Consider the following 23,094-nt stretch of genomic DNA (forward strand, 5'->3'; position numbering starts at 1 on the left):
TCCACCAGCTCTGTCTCTAAAGGACTATGTGAAACAGAATGCCCCCTCACATACACACACTCATATCCCCAACCCAACCACAACCCCTCCATGGACATCAATCATAAACACCCACACTGGATTGTTAGGTGACACAGAAATAAACTTCTGTCAGGTCAAGCCTCTTGAGAATTAATCTGTTAAAGCAGCTAGCAGTAGCCAAACTAAAACAGTTGGTTTTCACACTTGAAATTATAAAGTTCAAGCAGAATGGCAGACCAGGTAGTTCCAAGCTCTCATTTGCCCACAGAAACATCAAAAACAACATACAGAAACTGAACCAACTTTGTTGAAATTCTGGAAAACAAAGGTTTACAGAAACCAAGCCAACACCTAATTAAGAAAAACCCACCTTTAGAAGAGTTGGAAGCCTTGGTAGTATTTGTACTCATCCATATCTCACCCTCTTCCCAACACAAACCAGAAGGTACAGAACAGACCTTACTCACAAATTACTGTGTTAAGTCTGTTCTAACCTATCTAGGGGATACCTGAAGAACTGAAGCAAGGCACTCATCTCTACTTCACCTAACTCAAAACTAAGGTAGAAAAATCAACAGGCACTGCTCATAAAAGCTGCTAGGCAACTAAGGACTCACAGACACCTGGGGCAAGATTAAGAGTGGATATATAATAGACCGTATAATGTCCAGAGGAAAAGATGAGATGAGACTCTCTGGCAAATAAGAACATTCAAAAGCAGCCATGTATACAGAAAACTTTAGAAAGTTAGGGGCACCTGGGTGGCTCAGTTGGTTAAGCATCTGATTCTTTGATTGGCTCAGGTCATGATCTCAGGATAGTGGGATGGAGCCCTGTGTCAGGTTCTGTGCTCAGTGGGGAGTCTGCTTGAGATTCTCTCCCTCTCCCTCTGTCTCTGCATGCCTCCCCTCCCTCAAATAAATAAATAAATGAATAAGTCTTGGGGTGGGGGGAAAGAAAGAAAAAGAAAGTCATGTGCATGTCCAGAAAGATATATGCTCAGAAAAGACTTGAAAAGACCTTAAGTTTACACCTCAAAATGATCTTAGGTTCAGAAAAGACCTAGTTAAGTGCTGAAGGAGAGTCCCAGCATATAGCTAATCTGCAAAGACAAAGAGAACTCCTGAGGAAATTCGTGTAAAAACCTGAGGCAATCATAAGCTAAAGGAAGAGAGTTTAATGATCACACATGACAAGGAGAAGTCTATGCAAAAATAAGAAAAACCTCAAAACAAATGAATTATATAGTTTTCAGCAATCAAAAAAAAAAAGACAAAAACCCTGGAGGAGAATTTGATTTCCACAGTCACCACATTACAGTAGTCAAAAGCCCAATTTTCAACAATGACCTTTAAACAACCACCTTAAAAAGGAAATCAAGAAAACAATGTAGAAACAAAAAATTAAAAAAGAAAAATTACTGAAAAAAAGAATTAAAAATTCAGGAGTTGAGAAGCACAATAACTGAGAATAAAAAATTCACTAAAGGAGTTCAACAGCAGAACTGAGCAGCCAGAAGAAAAAATCAGTGAACCTGAAGATAAAAGAATTGAAATTATCAAGGATGAAAAACAAAAGAATGAAATGAACAGAGCTTAAAAGACTTGAGGGACACAGTCAAACACACCAACATATGCATTACGGGAGGCTCAGAAGGTGAGAACAGGACAAAAAGATAATTTGAAGAAATAATGGACAAAGAGTCACAAATCTGATGAAAGATCTCAATCTACAAATCAAAAAATCTCAATGAACTCCAAATGGAATAAATTCAGAAACTCACAAAAGACACATCATAAACTGTCAAAGATCAAAGACAGAGAGAGAATTGAAAGCAACAGTAACTCACTATGCACAAGGGATCCCCAATATGATTATCAGTTGATTCCTCATCAGAAACCTTGGAGACAAAAGGGAAAAAAGTGGTATGACTTGTTTAAAGGGATGAAAGGGAAAAAAAATGTGAACTGAGAATTCTATATTGAGCAACTCTGTCCTTCCAAAAATGAGGGAGAAACAAACACAGCTGCAGATAAACAAAGATTGCAGTAGTTTATTACCAGTAGGTGTACAAAATGCTAATGAGGGTCTCTCAGATTGAAACAAAAGGATGCTAGACAGTAAATCAAAGCCATAGGGAGAAATAAATATCTTCATTAAAGATAAATAAATGGGCAAATATAAAAGCCAGTATTACTGTAATTTTGGTTTGTAAACTCTACTTTCTATTTTCTACATGATTTAAAAGACAAATGCATAAAAACTAATAATAAATCTGTTACTGAGCACACAATATATAAACATGCAGTATGTTACATCAATAGCATAAAGTGGGCAGGATGATCGTGCTATATAACAGTTTTTGTATGCAAATAAAGTTAAGCAGGCATCAATTTGATTAAGTAATAACTTTATAAAAATTATAACTTTATAATTTTAGGATGTTATATGCAATCCCCATGGTAATCACAAAGAAAACACTAAATAGAATAAGCACAAAAGTTAAGGGAATCAAAAGGTGTCACTACAAAAAAGAAAATCAGATAAACACAAAAGAAGGTAATAATGGAGGAAATGAGGGACAAAAAACTTTAAGACATACAGAAGATACCAAAATGGCAGAGATGAGTCCCTCCTTATCAGTAATTACTTGAAATATAAATGGTTAAACTCTCCACTCAAGAGACAGAGATTGGCAGAATGAATTATAAAAGGAGGGGTAACTATATGCTGTCCACAAGAGACTCACTAAAGATATAAATAGGTTAAAAGTGAAAGGATAAAACAAGATATTCCATGCAAACAGTTACCAAAGAGAGCTGGGGTAGCTATACTAGTATCAGACAAAACAGATTTTTTTTTTTTTTTTTAATTTTTTTATTCTTATGTTAATCCCCTTACATTACAACATTAGTTTTAGATGAAGTGTTCCATGATTCATTGTTTGTGCATAACACCCAGTGCTCCATGCAGAATGTGCCCTCCTAAATACCCACCACCAGGCTAACCCATCCTCCCACCCCCCTCCCCTCTAGAACCCTGTTTGTTTTTCAGAGTCCATCGTCTCTCATGGTTCGTCTACCCCTCCGATTTCCCCCGCTTCATTCTTCCCCTCCCGCTACCTTCTTCTTCTTCTTCTTTTTTTTTTTTTCTTAACATATATTGCATTATTTGGAGACAAAACAGATTTTAAGTCAAAAACCATTACAAAGAATAACGGATATCATATGTTGATAAAAAGGTGAAGTCATCATGAAAATAAAATAATTATATATATATGAAGAAACATTGACATAATTGAAGGGAAAATACAGACCTATAATTAAAGAGATTTAAATGTTCCACTTTCAATAATGGATGAACAGCAAGACAGAAGACCAATGAGGAAATAGAGGACATGATAATCACTATAAACCAAATGTACCTAATAGACATATATAAAACACTGTATCCAACAATAACTTTTTTCTCAAGTGCACATGGAATATTACCCAGGATGTTATGCCACAAAACAAATCTCAAAACTATAAAAAAAAAAAGATTTAAATCATAAAAACAATCTTTTCTTGTCATAATGGAATAAAACTAGAAGTCGATAGCAAAGAAAACTGGAATATGAATAAATATGTGCAAATTAAACAACATGCTTTTGACAAATGTGCAAAGAAAAAATCCAGAAAATACATAGACAAATGAAAATACACCATACAAAAACTCATGGCATAAAGCAGAAACAGTGTTGAAAGAAATTTATAGTTCTCAACATATACATTGAAAAAGAAGATCTCAAATCAATAATCTAATTTTGCACATCAAGGAATTAAAAAAAAAGAACAAGCTAAACAGAAAGCTACCAGAATAAAGGAAATAATAAAGACTAGTGGACATAAATAAAGAATAAAAAAATTAGAAAAGATCAACAAAACTAAAGGCTGGCCTTTTGAAAAGATAAAATTTACAACCGTTAGCTATACTAAGAAATAAGACGAAGAACAACCAACTTTACAAGAATAAAAAGTATTATAAGAGAATACTATGAACAGTTACACACCAACAACTTGGATAACCTAGATGAAATGGACAAATAACTAGAAACACACCTAGCTATACGCACCAAAACTGATTCATAAAAAAAATAGAAAATCTGAATAGACCTATAACTAGTAAGGAGATTGATCAGCATTCAGAAACTCTGGGACCCTCCCCCAACCCAAAAAAATAGGGTCATGACTAGATGGTGTCACTGGTGAATTCCACCAAACATTTAAAGAATTAACACTAATCCTTCTCAAAATCTTCAAAAACAAAAAAAAAAAAAAGAGGAGGGAACACTTCCTAACTCATTCTAAATAGTCATTACCAGCATTAACCAATACCAAAGCCAGAAAAAGACACTACAAAACTACAGACCAATATCCCTTATGAATAACAATGCAAATACCCTCAACAAAATACAAATTGAATTCAGCAGCAGCTTAAAAGGAATAAATAAAATTCTCTGTTCACAGATAACATGATGTAGAAAACCCCAAGATTATTAGCTTGAATTCAGCAAAGTTGCAGGATACAAAATCGACACACAAAGATCAGTTTCTTTCCTGCGTACTAACAATGAACAACCAATAAGTAGTGAAAGAAAACAATTCCATTTATAATAGCATTAGAAAGAATAAAATACTTAGTAATAAACTTAACTGCTAAAAACTATAAAGCACTGCTGAAAAAAAATTATCCTTATATTTTATTATCATTAAAAAAAAAAGAAAAGGACAAGCACTAACAAGGACGTGGAGGAAACCCTGTGCATGGCTGATGAGAATATATAAAAGGATACAGCCACTGTGGAAAACAGGTTTGTGGTTCCTCAAAAAGTTAAAACACAGAATTACCATATAATCTAGCAATTCCACTCCTAGTTTATATACCCAAAAAAAGAAAATAGAGACTCTGATACTTATACACCAAGGTCCACAGTAGCATTATTCGCAATAGCCAAAAGGTGTAAAAAACCTAATGTCTATCAAGAGATGAATGAATAAACAAAATGTTGTATATACATACAGGAAACTATTATCCAACCTCAAAAGAATGAAATCCTTATATATGCTACAATATGGATGAACCTAGAAAATATTATGCTAAGTAATGTAAGCCAGACATAAAGAATATTTTATTATTCTACTTATGTAAAGTCTAGAACAGGCAATTTATGGAGACAGAAAACAGAACAGTGATAACCAAAAGCTGTGTGAGAGGGGAGGATGGGGAGTTATTTAATGGGTACAGTTTCTATTCAGGAAGATGAAAAGATTTTGGAAACGGGTACTATATCTATGTTCTATTATACATTGGTTAAGAACATAGATGTGACTAGAAGTAGTGAATACAGAGTCACAAGGAGTTTCCTGCAAGAGAAAGGTGCATTCTAGAATAAGAAGAGCAAGCTTTGGAGCTATGTAGGCCTATTGATATCCTCTTCTCAATTCTCATGACAACCTTAGGATGGAGAAATAATCGGCCCCTATGTGGCAAGTAACAAATGAAGAGACAAGTTTAGGGACGTCATAGGTTCTCTGGCTAGGACACATAATAGCAGAATTAGGATCGATGTCAGCAATGTTTAATCCCAAAACTTTTGCACTCCCACAGTTAACATGCAAGGTACATATATATCAAAATAATGGAAATCACCTCCATTACTACATGTCTGATGAATATTTAGCATTGAGCCTCAGGTTATGCACATATACACACACACCCTGAAAGTTTTTACCCCAACATACAAGAGAAGTACAAAATTTGGAAAATCTCTAGCTCTGTTATATTCATATGGCAAACACAATCAATCTTTGTTTTGAATACTTACATGAAAAATCAATATTTCAGAAAAGAAGACTAAGACTTTATAAAGACTCTTTCATGTAGAAAAATGATCAGAGGGAGGGAAAAAAAAGAAAACGAAAGGAAAATATTGGCTTTGGCTACCACTAGTCTATTCTATAACCCATCTCAAAGTACCTGTCTAAACTGACCAAAAGGTATTTAAGTAAAATCTGCTTACTAGTATAATTCACTTAGTGGGTAAAAAAGAAAACTAACAGAATCTGTGAAGTACAGACTTATAAAACACACCGAAGGAACTTTTCATCTTGTGGTCTCAACACCAAGTCATTATATATACCAAAAAAAAAAAAAAAAGATGTGGTTTTTTAGTTCTGTATTAGTTTAAAAACAAGCTTAAATACAAGGACAATTCACATAGCATGTAGTGGTATACACTTCAATGCACAATAAAATATAATTCTGTTAAAACAATCTTGGGAAGTAGGTAAAAGGATCAAGAGTGAAATAAAGGTGAAGGAAAAACAAAATCAGGTAGTGAATCATGAATCCCTATATAACTTCATATTTTTTTCCTCCATTTTAGAAATTAGCCTTACTTCACAAATGTTTGACTAAACCAGTGCTCACACGTTCACCCAGAATATCATGATAAAAATTTTTAATTTTTTCATACTTTATTACAATGAATGCCATTATTCTCAAAATTTTTAGAAGTTGTTTAGCCTAATTCTCTCACAGGGGACCAAACTGCTTGTCAGTAGCCAAGTTCTTTTCTGAAGCAAACCAACTAACTCAGTAAAATGCTTAAATGGGATATAATATTAAGATAATTTCTTATAGTTGCTTTACATATCAAGAATCAATAATGCCAAAGTAAATGCATTTAGAATGGCAATACTTTAAGGTTTCCTCACACTTTAAATTATTACTCTACAATAAGCTTAGTGTCTATGTTTACACCCATTTAACTTAAGCTCTTTTGACATTTTTAAAATATTTGTTTAAAGATTTATTTATTTGACAGAAAGAGAGAGAGGGAGCATGAAGGGGGGAGCAGAAGGAGAGGAAGAGAGAAACTTAAGCAGACTCTGCACTGAGTGTGGAGCCCAAGGCAGGGCTCGATCTCACAACCCTGAGATCACGACCTGAGCTGAGCCAAAACCAAGAGTTGGTGGCTTAACTGACCGTGCCACCCAGGCGCCCCAAGCTCTTTTGACATTTAAACTCACAGAAACTGAAATGATGACATTTAGTTACTAATTATTATAAATAATGACATAAAATATTGATGAATACACAACACATGAATTCCCATCCCTGTCTCAACTAGTTAAATATCTATCTAATAGTTCAATAAAATCTTTATTCAAATTTATCAGTGGACTAACTTTTAAAACTTAATAAAGCCAACCTTATATTATAGAGATGTAAATGCATGTTACCTACATTAAAAAGCATTTGGCTTAATTTCCAAGCCAATCATTCCCACATGAATCTTTACAACACAGTGAAAAAAAGGTAAGCAGGAAGGAAATAATACATGAAAATACCACCAGGCAAGTAGTTTCTAATTTATTCATTCACACAACACATATTTAATGAATATCTACTGTGCAGCAAGTACTATGACAGATGCCAGAGATATAAAGGGGAGTGAAGACAACATCATCCCTATCTTCCTAGTAATTATAACCTCATATGGAGATATATCCTGATCAAGATAATCTTATGATTGAGTACATAAAAACAAATTAATATAAATGCTCTATGAAAAGGAACATAGCACTATGAAAGTATCTGCTAAAGGAAACTGCTCCAGAATAAGGGCTCAGGGAAGAGAAACAAAGAAAAAGAAACAAAGAAAGAGAGGAAGGAAGGAAGGGTTTCAAGGTGAGAAACGAAAGCTGAGAAAAATTAAGGTGAAAGAAGTGGTATGGGGGGGTGGCGTGGGGGGGGGGTGGAAATACAGGTAAAGACCCAGTAGTGAGAGTGGGAGGGAACACAGTACATTCAAGAAACAAAAAAGGGTAGTGTGGCCATAGGCAGAGACCAAGAAAAGGAGTGGTATAACAAAGAGCCAAAAGAGGAGAGGGGGCCAGATCATAAAGTTTAGCACATTTTAGAATTTTAGTCTTTATACCAGTCTTTACTTTTAACTGTAAAGTGAAAAATGTGTTTCTAATATAAGTTCTACTTTTGCTACATCTTTGTTGGTAATGGAAGCATCACAGATAATTGTTTGAAGAATAAGCCAGAGTGGTCTTTGTTGCCTGAGGCAAAAATAGATTTCTGGTTTTTTAAATTAAATTTATTTTAAGATCATATTAAAGAGGGAAAAATCACCACCCACTAAATATAAAAGATTTCTATCTAAGGGTGCCTGGGTGGCTCAGTCGGTTAAGCATCTAACTCTTGATTTCCACCCAGGTCATGATCTCAGGATCCTGAGATCAAGCCCTGTGTCTGGCTCTTTGCTGAGCATGGAGCCTGCTTGAGATTCTCTCTCTCTTCCCTCTTCCCCTCCCCCTGCCCATGTGTACACACTCTCTAAAAATTTTTAAAAATTAAAAAGATTTCTGTTTAAGAGTTAAGAAGTTTTGCTCTGAACCTTCTTCTGCTTCTACAGACCATTTTAAAGTATAGTGTTTGATATAAGGAATCAATATCAAAAAATTGAACAGAAGATATTCTTTTCCAATATTTGTACCCCTACTAAATTCTATCCTATTTTAAATACCACTTTCCTAACTATTTAGTCATTTTAAATTGTGCTCTTCCAACTAACAACATCAAATATTTAATCAAATAATGTAATTAACATCATTTAAAAATCAGGGACAGTGCCCACAGTGCCCACAGTCATCACAGTTACTAAATTTTTTTATAATTCCTTTTACCATTATGGTCCCTTACCCCTCTCCATGTAATATTCAGTAACATAAGTAATTATATTCTTATTTCCTCATTTCTAGGGATTAATAAACATATTAGCATTCAAAAAAGTTATTATCAATTTACTAAGGATAAAAATACTGGACTATGCACCAAGATCAAAATATTAAGACACTTTTTTTATGATTTTAAAATATCAACTGTCAAGTTGGTACACAGGTAAAATACAATGAAATTCAATACCCACACTGAAGTAATAAGATCTCACTGACTGAGAGATTGAGGAGTCTGGACTTAACTTTTATTTTTCTGGTCAGCCATTACCTCTTGTGGAAATAACTTAACAGAAGAAATTAGTTCTAATGAAAATGAGAGCAAATAAGGTTGAACTTCTAAACTAACAATGCTAGTATTTTCAATATGAAAGATTACACACATGCCTCAACTATCTCAAAATATTTTTATATACCTCAAAAACTGGAGATTCACACAAAGACTTCACAGTTCAGGCCATTTCTAGTTAAGTGTTTTCAAATGACTACAAATCAGATTTGAATATATATAAGATATGAAATATATCAAGATATGAAATATAAAGTTTCTTCCTGAATGACCCATTTAAAAAAAAAATTTGTCATACCTGAGTAAAATAATTCCGTATTTTTCATCTAACTCATCTTCATAATTTATTATATTTTTCCTCTTTTGCTATTCCATGTAAACATTAAAAGTAATGACTCAAACATCTAAACTTACAGCTGTAGCTCTTTTCCCTGATACTAACTATAACTAGTAATACAAAATTAGCGTAAGCATAGCAGAGTCTTTGCCAATCCTTTGCTCCACCCAAAGAAAGTAACAACAATGCTTCTTTGAGTGGGGTTTTAGAAGAACTTTAGCTTGGAAGTAGCAAAGGAGAACAGAACACATACAATTTAAACCTGAGAACTTTAGCCCCTACAAAGAAAACAATGCCATTTTTCTATCGTATCCATCCATCCATCCATCCATCCATGTATCTATATATGTATCTATATTTGCCTTTCTACTGCACCCTAAGACTATAATTTAGTAATTGTATGTTTTTATGTGAGAGCTATACTTTAAAAATGCACATACACAAATACACAACCTTTGTAGACTGTTAACCATTGAGGTACTCCCACTTAATGTACATATGTGGCAGGGAAACAGATTCAAAATGACAGTCAAAAATTAAAATGAGGGGTATCTAGATGGCTCAGTCAGTTGAGCATCCAACACTTGATTTCGGCTCAAGTCATGATCTCAGGATCATGAGATCCAGCCCTCCATCAGGCTTCACACTCAGCATGGAGTCTGCTGGAGATTCTCTTTCCCCCTTCCTCTATCCCTCCCACTGCTCATTCACACACACACACACACACACACACACACACACACACACACACACTCTTTCTAAAATAAGTTAAAAAAATGATGAGGCACCTGGGTGGCTCAGTCGTTAAGTGTCTGCCTTCAGCTCAGGTCATGATCCCAGGGTCCTGGGATCGAGGCCTGCATCGGGCTCCCTGCTCAACTCTCCGAACTCCCTGGGTTCCCTCTCTCACTGTGTCTCTGTTAAACCAATAAAATCTTAAAAAAATAAAAAATAAAATAAAATAAATTTAAAAAATTTAAAAAAGAACTTTTTGATCACTTTTGGAAGATTTCAGGAAACCAACTCAATTTAAAAACTGGTAAATAGAGTGCCTGGGTGGCTCAGTTGGTTAAGCGACTGCCTTCGGCTCAAGTCACGATCCTGGAGTCCCGGGATCAAGTCCCACATCAGGCTCCCTCCTCAGCAGGGGGTCTGCTTCTCCCTCTGACCCTCTTCCCTCTCATGCTCTCTGTCTCTCATTCTCTCTCTCTCAAATAAATAAAATCTTTAAAATAAAAATTAAAAAAAATAAAAGTAAAAACTGGTAAATAAAAGGGAGTCTAGCATTTATTCTGCCTTTTCCATATAAGTTGTATTACATGGAAACAAAAAAGTTGGTAAGAGAAAGTTCTTTATAGCAGTCCAAATAATAAATGAAGAAGGAATAAAATCAGAATAGACCATTTTGCAACCTCTTATAAAATAATGGATCGAAGCAATGATCATCAACGGCTGTGAAAATCATTAGGTGAAAAGCTGATAGGGAACTTTCCAATGGATAGATTAGGCTGGCAATACTTGAACCTAGTGATCAGTCTTATCAATACAGAGAGGTTACCAAACATTATGTGCCTTGTGATATTATGCAAAAGAAGGTATAATAATCTCTAAAGTATTCTTTAAAAAAAAATTAAACCCAAGTCTGATCAAGCCTCTGGATTTAACTACCAGCTCATAAGAAACACTGTGGACAGAGGAACATGCTAAATGACACTACAAAGATGCAATCAGCAATATCCAATATGTGAAAAATTCTGTAAGACAAATAACCTACTTTATCAAATAAATTACAGGGGGTGGGAGGGAGGATAGAGAGAAAAGGAACTACACATTAAAAGAGACTTAGAAATATATTAAATGCAATATGTGGACTCTGTTTAGATCTTAACTCAAGCAAACCTGTATTAAAAAAAGCAAAATCCTTTATGAGACAATTGTAAAAATTTTACTACTAATTGGATATTTAATTAAAGATTAACTGAGGTGTGATGAGTGTTGTGATTATAGTAAAAAAAAAAAAAATGTGTCCCTATCTTTTAGAGATATATGCACGCATTTATTTACAGATAAAATTGATATGACATATAGGAATTGCTTCAAAATAATTTGGGAAAAAGGTGTGGGAAGCACTGGTATAAATGAAATAAAACTGGCCATGTTTTAACTGTTGAAAGAGGGTGATTGGTGTATAAAGGTTCATTATACTACTCCCATTTTTATATATGTTTTTAAATGCTCATTTTAAAGTTTGAAAAAAAAAAATACAGAACTCTCCTTCATAGATGGTTAACCTCTGAGGTGTTCTTATTTAACATAGTAATTGTGCTCACCTACCCATGAGGCACTATTGCAGGTGTTGAGACACGGTATAATAAGAGATAAGCATTTTAAAATAACCTTCAATAAAGCAACTGACAAATGAAAGAGAGTTATTAAGTGGAAGCACATAATTTCAGAGATTTGCCAATAACAGTTAACAAATATGAACATGAACAATAAGGAAGCAGGTTGTTGTGGTGGGGGGGTTGTTGTTTGGGTTTTTTTTTGGTGATCATCTCCCTACTTCCTCCTTTCTACACAAACAAGGATTTTATATTTGACAATTTTTGGTTTCCCTTTTTAGGAGGCCTTAAAATCAAAATTGTGACAAACACATTCAACTACTCCCCAGTTTAACTTTCTACTACAACATAATAACAAAAAAGCATTTAATTAAAGTAAAGCAAAACTGAGCAAAGTAAGAAAAAAATTAAAAACAACAGCTTGAGAACTTTCCATGTAATTCTGGATATCAAGGCCAAAACGTCCCCTCTATAAAAATGTAAATAATAATGATAAACTACAACACTTGAAATTGGTATATTGTGCAAGCCCAATAAATACTGTTCATGTCCTACAAATCAGAAAATATAGGACAAAGAATTATAGACCTCTTTTAAGACTTAGTTTGAAATCTGACACCTAAAAAATTTAGATATTATAAAAAGCCAAACCTACTTATATACATATACATTTATAAGCAGTGGCTTAAACATTTCAAAATAAAATATATAGTTGTCCTTTATTATTTTTTTAATTTATATTCTTAAAGGATCTTTCAAACTGTTAAAATACTAAAACTCTCTTTGCTAATATTTTAGTGTAACTGCACACTGGATAGGTAACACTAGAAGAAAGCACTTTCGAAAGATATATGTTATATAAAGAAATAAATAGATCTGGGCGCCTGGGTGGCTCAGACGGTTAAGCGTCTGCCTTCGGCTCGGGTCATGATCCCAGGGTCCTGGGATCGAGTCCCGCATCGGGCTCCCTGCTCCTTGGGAGCCTGCTTCTCCCTCTGCTTCTCTCTCTCTGTCTCTCATGAATAAATAAATAAAATCTTAAAAAAAAAAAAAAAAAGAAAGAAAGAAAGAAATAGATCTTACTTGTCGAATGAGCCATTCTGTTTCATGAAAAAAGAAGAGGCTAGTCAACTAATTTCTAGGTCACAACAGGGGAGCAAGTAACATAGGATAGAAAGAATAAAACAGGTTCAAAAGAAATATAATTTTGATCACACCTCACTCCCCATGAAAAACTTTCAGTTCAAAAAAGCATGAAGGAGGGCGCCTGGGTGGCTCAGTTGGTTAAGCGACTGCCTTCAGCTCAGGTCATGATCCTGGCGTCCCTGGATCGAGTCCCGCATCGGGCTCCCTGCTCCGCAGGGAGCCTGCTTCTCCCTCTGACCCTCCCCCCTCTCATGTGCTCTCTCTCTCTCATTCTCTCTGTCTCAAATAAATAAAAAAATACAATAAATAAAAATTTTAAAAAAGCATGAAGGAAAAAAGTGAAATACATAGAGCAGCTGTAACCACTTATAAAGCTCATATTGGGAGACAGGAGTAAATACATAGGATACTGTTAGGGAATAAAAATGGCAAGTGTTATTCAACGTATTTTTCTGACTTAGGGGACATATTTTGGTGTGTGATATCTCTGAAAACATCCAACTGTTAGTTCTCTGATAACTCAGTTCAACCCTACACTGTTATGTGTATATTCAAATAGAAGCAGCCAACATAAAGGCCAAGCCTTTATGCAGAGGTGAGCAGACCAACATTGGGCAATACAACCTGTGTATCTCTACTGCTTTGTCAATTGTTTTAACAGCAACAGGAATCTACCTCTTTCTGAGAGGCAAAAATTGTTTTAAAAGAACATCAAGTACTACATCCTTAGAAAAGTGACCAGTTAAAACAGCAACTAAGAAAGAAAATCAGATGACTGAAGTACTGGATAAAGATTTACTAGCCATAAAAAAAAAAATGGCGCCGAAGTATTTGATACCAGTGTCTTATTAAAAAAGAAGAAATAACTGAGATCCAAACATGAAAAGGCTTATGGTCTTAGATCAATCAAGGCCCAAATTCTGTCCTTTTGTTCTCTAGTTCTATATTCTTTTCATTACATAGCACTACCCTCTCTTTCAATGAGTGAGGTCTTAATTAGATCGTTACTAAAACAGCTTGCATTTACTGAAAACCCTGGGCAAGCAGGTTAGATGTGTATGTTCCATTCAGTTTGTCCAATGACCCCATTAGAACATGAGGTAGAACTACTACCCCCACTTGCCCAAGTTCACATATGTTTTCAAGCAAAGCAAAGAAAAATAAAAATTCTGTCTAAAATGCAAACACTCTGGTAAATGTGTTCTCTTCCCAGACACCAAAGCCTAATTGGGCTGCTGTTTCCCACAGATTTGTCCACAGGAATTCCATATTAACCTTCTTGTTCTGAACCCTTAGTATCCTGTATAGTTCCATCAATCTAAGACCAGAACCTGTGAAATTAGCATTTTCCAAGTCCCTTTCATAAAGTTACCTCTCTTTCTCATTTGTTAAGTATCCTAAAAAACACCCTATTTCTTCTAAGCTTCACATCCAGACCATTAACACCAATGAGTGCTAGTTCAGAGGTAAGCATAATAAGCATCCATTAAATCTATCATGTTGTTTTTTAGAATTTTTTCCAGGGACCTTTTCAATACTTAAAATTTTATTTATATGCTAACACATATCTTCATTCAAATAATCTAGACTCTTGTTAAATCATAAAGATTTTGAGAGTAAATTTTGTCATACAAATACTTAACATGCAGATATAATACCACACCATACAAAATACATATTCTTCTCTAAAACTATGGTAAATGTTTTTCTCTATTCTTCCTAATATACTTTCAACTGTATCCAATCCTTAGAATAACTTGAAGAAACTTGAAGAAATAAATGAACCTAATCAAAATAAACTCTAAGGGCCACAGCACCAAAGCACCAAATCCTTAATATTATTTGCTCCAAGAACAACTGCAGAACAGTTTTTTTAAAAATGCCATAATATAAATGCAGACCATTATATCGTAACATGAATTATGTTAATATAATTTCCTAAGTTTAAATAACACACAACAGATTGCTAAAAATAATTAAATGACAACCAAGCAATTACTTCAAATATCAAAAATGTCATCTCTTTACTGAATGCCAGTTATTCATTTCTATCAATAATTGTCCTGCAGAAGTCATAAATAAATGGGAACAGTATCTACCTGAAAAATGTTCTGAGAAACTTACCATCATTTTGGCTCTTGCCCTTCATCTCCTCCTTCCACGATAGGATGGTGTTCAGGGGAACATAGTCCCTTATGTATTCTTTGCGTCTCTCCTCTAAGGTCATCTTCAGTAAACGTTCTTGCAAAATAAAAGCAGAATCTCCATTTGTATTTAACTTTTAAGTTCAGGAATTATTTTATAATTTAGATATTAATCATGTAAGCAAACCAAAGAACTGGTTGGGCTTGAGAAACATCAAAATGAAAATCTAACGACTCCATATCTGAATGTTAAAAAGTGTCAAGTTAATACCATATTACTGGGGGTGAGGGGTGGCATGTCAGAGCCTGATGAGGAAGACTCTTACGATAGTCCAAGAAATAAATGAACTCTTTCAATCAACATATATTAACAGTCTACTAGGTGCCAAGTAATACGTTTATATACTGCAGGTGCAAAGGTGATCCTTAACCTTGAGGAGTTCACAAGACAAAACAGGAATGGATAATATACAAAATAATAGCTACATAAATAAAATACAAAATCCTAAGGCAGCTATGTACAAATGCTAAGAGCACAAGAAAGGCAGCCACCACAGTATTTCCTTAATTCAAACATGCCATCAACAATAAAATTGAACTTTCAATTTAATATCTTTGTGGAGGTAATTAAACACTACTTTTAATACACATCTTGATAAGATTAAAATATCTTTAAAAATGCATCTTAGAATTAATGACAATATAAAAAATGTTTTTAAAAATGCATCTTAGAATTAAGAACAGTAAGTTCTCTGTAAGTGCCAGGTACTTCACACATATAATTTCATGGAAATCATCTTTCCAACAACTCAGCAAAATTGGTAGTATTATTATTCTTATTTTGTAAATAGGGAAATGAAGCACATCAAAGTTCAGCGGCTGTCCAAAGCAAGAAAGCTTTCCATTAAAACCCAGATATCTCCAGTAGTCAAAAACTATAGCCTATACTATTAGTCACTATAGTGTACTACCTTCACCAGAATAGCTCCTCAAATGAGGTGTTTCTGTATGTCAGCTGTCATGTATCATATCTTTTACCAAAGGTCTCCACAATGTAAAGAGATTGACAGTTGTACTCTCTCCAACTGCCTTTTAGCACACTGCAAAGTGAACGGATTTAAGGATAGTAACTAGTTTTAGGTGTCTAACCCTCATAAAATAACCACTTTAAAATATTCTTTCCAGAAATAAAGGTATTAATTAAAGTACAAGCGAACAGGAAACAGGAAGCCAACATTTTTCCCTGCTCCTAGAACTGTCTTTTCTTCAGTCACGTTAGGAGGTAATAATAACAAGGTATTTTAACCAGATGTGATATAATCAAATCACAACACTACAATACTCAAGGGTCAACACCATACTGAATGTAAGATGCCTAAAGGGTATTTAAGTTGAAATCCAAGAATCTGGAATTCAAGAAAGAGATCTAGCTAGCCTAGAGATTTTGGAAATTATGAACAAAATTTCTGGTCCTAAAGGAAGTTCATAGGAAAAGGTAAGGGATGTGATCGAACCTCAAAAAAACAACTACAGGGTGGACACAAAGAAGGGAAAAATGAAATAAAACTTACATATCACTGGAGGTATAAGGTGAATCAAAATGCCAATGATGTAGAAACCAGCAAAGAAAAGAGTTTTAATAAGAAGAGGGGAGTGGGGGGGTGGGGTAACTGGGTGATGGACATTAAGGAGGGCGCATGATGTAAAGAGCACCGGGTATCATATAAGACTTATACAATAAGAAATTATGAACTCTACCTCTGAAACTAATAATACACTACATGTTAGTTAATTGAATTTAAATTAAAAAATAAATAAAATAAGTAGAAGAGGGGAAATACTGTCAATTGCTACAGGAAGATCAGGAAGAATAAAAATTAATAAGCCACTGGTTTTATCAATTGGACCACCAACAGCACTGAAAAGAGAGCAAAATGGTTAACAGAGCTGTCTGGATTCTAATCCCAAACCATGCAAATCTATGTGATCTTGGGTTATTTAATCTCTTTATGTCTCAGTTTCTTTTTGAGGTAGGTATTATACACAATTTATAGATGAGGCAGTTAAGCCAGAGAGGTTGAATAACTTACCTAACATTCCACAGCTAGTGAACAGTACAAGATTCAAACCAGACAAATATTCAAACCTCCTGACCTACAGTATACTACCTCATAGAGTTGTTGTGAAAATTAAATGAGATAACCCATGTAAGGTACAGAAATCCCCCCTTATCTGCAGTTTTACTTTCCATAGTTGCAGTTACCCATAGTCAACTGCAGTCGGGAAGAAGATGATCCTCTGACATATTGTCAGAAAGTCAGTAGTAGCCTATGTCATGTCATTCACCTCATCACACAGGCATTTTATCATCTCACATCATCACAAAAAGGATAAGTACAGTACAATAAAATATTCTGAAATGCCACATTCACTTAGTTACTCTTAATAGGCTACTGTGCCTAATTTATAAATTAAACTATCACAGGTATGTATATACAGGAAAAAGAACATAGCATATATAGTATTCAGTACTATATGCAGTCTTAAGCATCCACTGGGGGCCTTGGAATGTATCCCCATAAATAAGGGGAGACTACTGTACTTAGAATAGTGCTGGGCACACAAACAGGACTCAAATAGTAACTCTTTTTACATTAGTACCATCACTGTTTTTACTGAGTGAATTTAGGAACATTAGTTTCACTGGAGTATAGCTGAGATCCAGGAGACTACAAGGGAACTGAGAAAAAGAAGTCAGAACAGCAACTCCAAGATGAAGCCCTTTGGAAAGAAGGGTATTTTAGGGTAGAGACTCGAGTATCATTAAGGCTGAGGAGGGGAACCTAAAGACACTGACAAACTAAATATCCCCAAAAGGGAATAAATGATAGCACAAGATTTCAAGGAATACAGGAGATGAGACAAAGAGCATAAGAAAAGTGCTTCCTTTAAGACAGGAACAGAGCTGAAAGGAGATGTAAAGAAATAGAGGAAGATATTAGGGCTGTTCATGTTATATGACATGTATTTTCTAAATGAATTAAAAAGAAATGTCATGTGTTTAATACAGGAGGAGGGGGTCCTGGAATAGGAAGCTTAAAGGAAATGGTAAATTTGGAATACTCACACAAAGGAGGAAAGGGATGACGAGCACTTACCAAACCACTACTAAAAGAGTTCAGATCACTAATATAGAAATAATGCGATATCAGTAATCAGGTTGAGAGAGATTATGAAGCAACTTGTAGTTTTAGTAAATGTCAGAAGGTAATATAGAAGTGCAACCTGGCCTCGGTCATTCCATTTATTTAAACATTTAAGTATGGACTCTTAGAAAAGAAACAAGATCAATAATAAGAAAATAAGATAAAACAAAGAGATAATTTATGTTCCAGTACTTGAAATTATAATACACATTAAGTGGTTTTCAATTAGGGCTCAAAATAATACATCAATAAGGTTTATTTAACATATGTGCACTCAAGAAGTCCTTAGTTATTTGTTTAAACAATAAAACATACTAAGGACCACAAACATCATACAGTTTCTTTGGCATTACACAAAGTTTTTCCTGAAAGAATGCTTCCCCTTTACAATGAATCTGCTCTATGAACCAAGCATATAAGTAGACAGTCCTACTATTAGATGGCATACTGAGCTAAAGTGTGTTTACAGAATGCCCTGACATTTCAATGAGGTGGATAAGCCTTCCTTTAGATTTAAATAACAGCTGCAAAAATACAATACCATCCTCACCAGCGCAATGAAAGAAAAAAGGTCAGGCATCCCATCAGCTTCTTTAATACTAACTACCGTACTAGAAATCCTTAGTTCCTTCTTGATGGTACAATACATACTTTTAAATATTAAATATTCAAAAATAGACATCCTGATACACTGAGACATACACTAAAGTCTTCAAATCACAGTTAAGTTTTTCCTTTAACATTAAGCTTCATGCAAAAATAGGTTAGTTTTAGACAAGACAAATTTAATCTGTTAAATACCCTCTTTAATTGTGCATTTGCTTCTTTATTTAGAAAATATTAATTTGGTTATATTTTCCCCTATTGTTAGAAGCAAAAAAAAAAACCTCAAGACATTAAAGATTCTAAAACGCCTGCTTGCCACAGTCCAAATGTGTAGATGTTAAATGAAGGAACCATTATAACATTGTTACTTTAGGAACATTATTATGACAGAAAAATACTTCTTAAGTAATCACCATAATTTCATCAGTGAATCATGTATTGCAAACAATATCCATGATTTCCATTATTTTGCCTTATCAATACAAAACTAACATTCCAAGACCATCAACAAAAATGGGCATAGATGATCTTTCAATGCTTACAAGGTAAATCGTTGTTGAAAGTGTGTTGAAACTAAAGTAACTGCCACTGCAAAAACAAAGATTATCTTACACTACTTTATATATACCAGGCTATTATTCTCAACAGAATTTTTAGTTCTATATAAGCCCATAATCATTAAGACATAATTAAATGACATACAACCTAATCTCTCAAAATTTTCAAAGCCATTTTAATTGTTCAATTATATTAAATCTTCCCACTAATTTGAAAAAAATCCTTAGTATTTATAAAGCCCAGGACTTGCAAAAACAATCTACAGGTTTTAAAGAGCTATTAGCAAGGAAATCAACTGTCAACCTAGTCACCCCATTATCCTTCTAATATGAAGAAGATGGGATACTTAGGAGAGATCAGCACTACTCTCACCGGACCTCACTCTGGATACGCAGGTCTAGTCTATGATAGCAGTAGCAACGCCAAGTACTTTTTCTACATTTCTGTAAAAAGCTAAAGGGGAAAAAAAGTGTGAAAAGAATGAAAGAAAAAACGCCAGAGACTAAAGTTTTATCTCGGAATATTATCTAACTATAATGCCAGAGAAAAAGAGGAGAGGGAGAAAGAAAAGAGGATTGGATGGCACACTTCGATGTCTTACAGGAATCAGTGCCACTTGTCAATCTAGCCGATCTGGATAAGCTTTAATATGCACAAAATTCAGGGGTAAGTTCATTCGTCGAGAGTGACATCAGTTTCACAATCTTACACTGAGCAACTTCTGATTACAAATGGGGATGAAATACACAGAAACACACTGCAGAGAAAAGCCCCTTCAGACTTCTCTGAAAGCACTTATCCTCACGGACAACACGCCCGTTTTGTTTTCCCTAGAGTTCCAGGTTTCAAAAGTCACACTGCGGCGCAGAAGGGGCCTAGAGAAGGGGTAAACGCCCGAAGGTGCAGACACTCTGCCAGCTGGGGAGTCGGGGACAGAGGCCAGGAGTGAATAGATGAGGGTCAGCTGGGCGCGGAGGCAGCAGTAGCTGCAGCCTGTGCGCCCGCCGGCGGGCACGTGTCCCTGGGACACCCTGGCCGGGAGTCCGAAAGTCTCAGCTGCGGTCCCAGGAGAGGATGGGGGACCTGAGCAAGTTGTGCCGCTCCCGAGGACTGCCGCGCGAGGTCCACGCCACCAGCCAGGCGAAGGCAGCCCCGCATCGGGGGAAGGTGACCGGGCGCGGCAGGCAGCAGAGGGGCGTGCGCCCACACGTGCGCGAGCTGCAGGTGCCCGGGGGCGGCGCGTGCACGCTGGTGTACGCGCGCGTGTGCGCGTGTGTACACGCGGGCTCGCGAGGGAGGCGGCACCGGCCGGGCGGGCGCGAGGCGGGAGCTCGGGCGGAGGGCGCCGCGGCACACACAGCCCTGACCCCCGCCCCCACCCGACCCCCACCCCCCGCACCCCCAGGACTCGACGGGCCAGTTACCTTTCTCCTCTCTCCACACCTTTTTCTTCTTGTTGCTGGGGTACATGTTGCCGTGGGGGTGGCTGGCTTTAAGCTGCAAGTTCCCCAGGCTCACGGGCAAACAGGGTGTGTGTGGAGTGGGAGAGGTGGGAGGGGGCACTCGGGAGGAAAAAAAGTGCAAGAGGCTCCGGGTCCCGCGCCACTCGCCAATCACTGCCCTCTTCCCTCAACCCGCGCTAGGCTTCGGCTCCCACCCGCCTCAGCCCCGCGGCCGCCGCCACAGCAGCACCTCAGAGCCTGTCAACTAGGTCACGCCTCGCGCTAACCTAACACCCGCGCAGGCCCCGCCTCCCAGCCGCTAGCCAGCGACGCCTCCCATTGGCTGCACCGCCCGCCGCTCTCCGCGTTCCAGTCACCGCGCGCCCCTACTTCGGCCCCAGGGCGCAGGCGCAGGCGCAGGCTCGGGCCAGACGCCGAGGACGTTGGGGAGCTGGAGGGGGCGGAGCCAGAGCGCGAGGGGGCTGGAGATGGCCTCGCGTTAGGGGGGCGGGGCGTGGAGCGGACGCCTGGGAGGAGCGTGAGGCTGCTGGCGCTTGCCCCGGCTTCGCAGCGCTAGGAGAAACTGAGGGCGTGGCCTATGGGGCCAGGTGTGCGAGGTGACTGGCGAACCAGCGAGCGAAAACTGCATCTAGAGCTGGAGGACGTGACAGTGGGAGGAGAACTGAGTCAACGCGAATTGTCCATGTTTGCTCTAACTGACCCGTCTGGATGGATTTTACCAGATAATCTGAAGCTTTCTTCTTGGTGAGTAAATATAACCCGAAGAAGTGAGAGGATTGGGAAATAATTCCAGACTATACACAATCAGCTCCTCAACCTTGTAGTAAAAATTACAGTTTTCCCTGGAGTGTGGTGAAGTTTGGAAAGAGCAAACTGTACTAAACCAGGGTTTTAGGAACTTAGTAGTGGGCAACCAAAATGTTATACTGGAAACAAAAATCTTACATCAAAGCAAATTCAAGTGGGTGTCAACCAGAGCCAAGTCATCTTATCCTTTTGTTCCTCCAACTGCTTCAGCTAAAGGGCTGGCTTGATTCTGGTTAATACTAATCTGTTGGTGTTCTGAATATCCAGTCCGCCACAAGAGTAGGGTGACCTAGAACTTAGAGGAAGTTTGACAACTCCCTCCCCCAAATGTACTGCATTTCTAAATATCAGACCATCTACAAGGCTGATTTGGTGGATGTAGTGAATCCACATTTATTTGACCATTGGGGTTGCCATGTTATCTGTGCAGTACTTAAGCCAGGTGTGTAAGAGCTAATATTTGCAACACATTTTTTTAATAATAAAAAAAGGAGAAAAAAAAAGAGGAAGGCCCTATTAAGGATCGTAAAAAAAAAAAGAAAAGAAAATGTTTCAAGTAACAGGACACTCGTGAGTATGATTCATGACATACTAAGTTAATAATTTTTATTTTAACATTGTCTCTGCTTCTGTTTTTCTTTTGACATTGTGAATTTTGCTGGGAGAAATAAGGAAGGCTTCAAGAAGAAAGTGACACTTGGGCTAGTAATAAAAATATGCACTTATTTTTTGGCAATGGAAGTAAAAGGAGGGCTCTGATTCAAGACACATTACAAAAGTAGAATCGATAAAAATTGGTAATGGAATAGATTTTGGGAACAGGATGAGGAAGAGAAAGAAGATAAGAGTTTCATGGAATAGTTTAAGAAGAGAATAGCAGTATAATTAATAACATTAGGCAATCCAGGAGCAGTTGCAGATTTTATGAGAAATATATTGAGTTCTTATTTAGAAATACTACATGTAAAGTGTCTGCAGGAAAGTGCATCAGCCTGGGCACTATCCCTTTTGTTATGAGAGAGGCTGTTTCCGCCCCAGCCTAGAGTTCACCTATGCTTTCTTAGGAACCTTACACTATGCTACTGATTATTCTTTGTTTCATGGCAACTCAAGGAACTGGAACCATACATCAACTTTGAAACTCTCAAGTCTCTTCCATGTTAAAAAAAAAAAAAAAAAAATCCGCCTGTGATTCCACAATACCCTCCAACTACTGCTTCTCCTTCCTTTGCAAATGGTTGTCAATACCTGCTGTGTCAATTTCCTTACATCCCACTTTCTGCTTTTCAGTCCACTTTCTTCTGGGTTCTATCTTATTAACCAACTGAAACAGCTCTTATTAAGGTGAACAGTGACATTCATGTGCTATTTAATGGACATTTTTCA

General features: G+C 36.6%; 1 protein-coding gene across 3 annotated transcripts in view; it reads right to left on the reverse strand.

Annotated features, from left to right (window-relative positions):
- The window catches only part of MACROD2 (mono-ADP ribosylhydrolase 2), a 2,039,999-nt gene extending 2,018,674 nt beyond the window's left edge, over positions 1–21,325 (reverse strand). The window contains exons 1-2 of one of the 3 annotated variants that reach the window (XM_064572799.1): positions 20,863–21,325; positions 15,049–15,165 (exon numbers count right to left, since the gene is read on the reverse strand). In XM_064572799.1, coding sequence (XP_064428869.1) covers positions 15,049–15,165; positions 20,863–20,908 — 163 coding nt within the window. In that variant the 5' untranslated portion in view covers positions 20,909–21,325. The remainder of the gene's footprint in view (positions 1–15,048; positions 15,166–20,862) is intronic. The other 2 variants (XM_064572800.1, XM_064572801.1) reach the window with 2 other exon arrangements.
- Positions 21,326–23,094: the final 1,769 nt, after the last annotated feature.

Source organism: Mirounga angustirostris, unplaced genomic scaffold (genome assembly GCF_029215605.1).
Source record: "Mirounga angustirostris isolate CCGP_5_RB_7025 unplaced genomic scaffold, mMirAng1.0.hap1 SCAF_10, whole genome shotgun sequence".
NCBI classification, from domain to species: Eukaryota; Metazoa; Chordata; class Mammalia; order Carnivora; family Phocidae; genus Mirounga; species Mirounga angustirostris.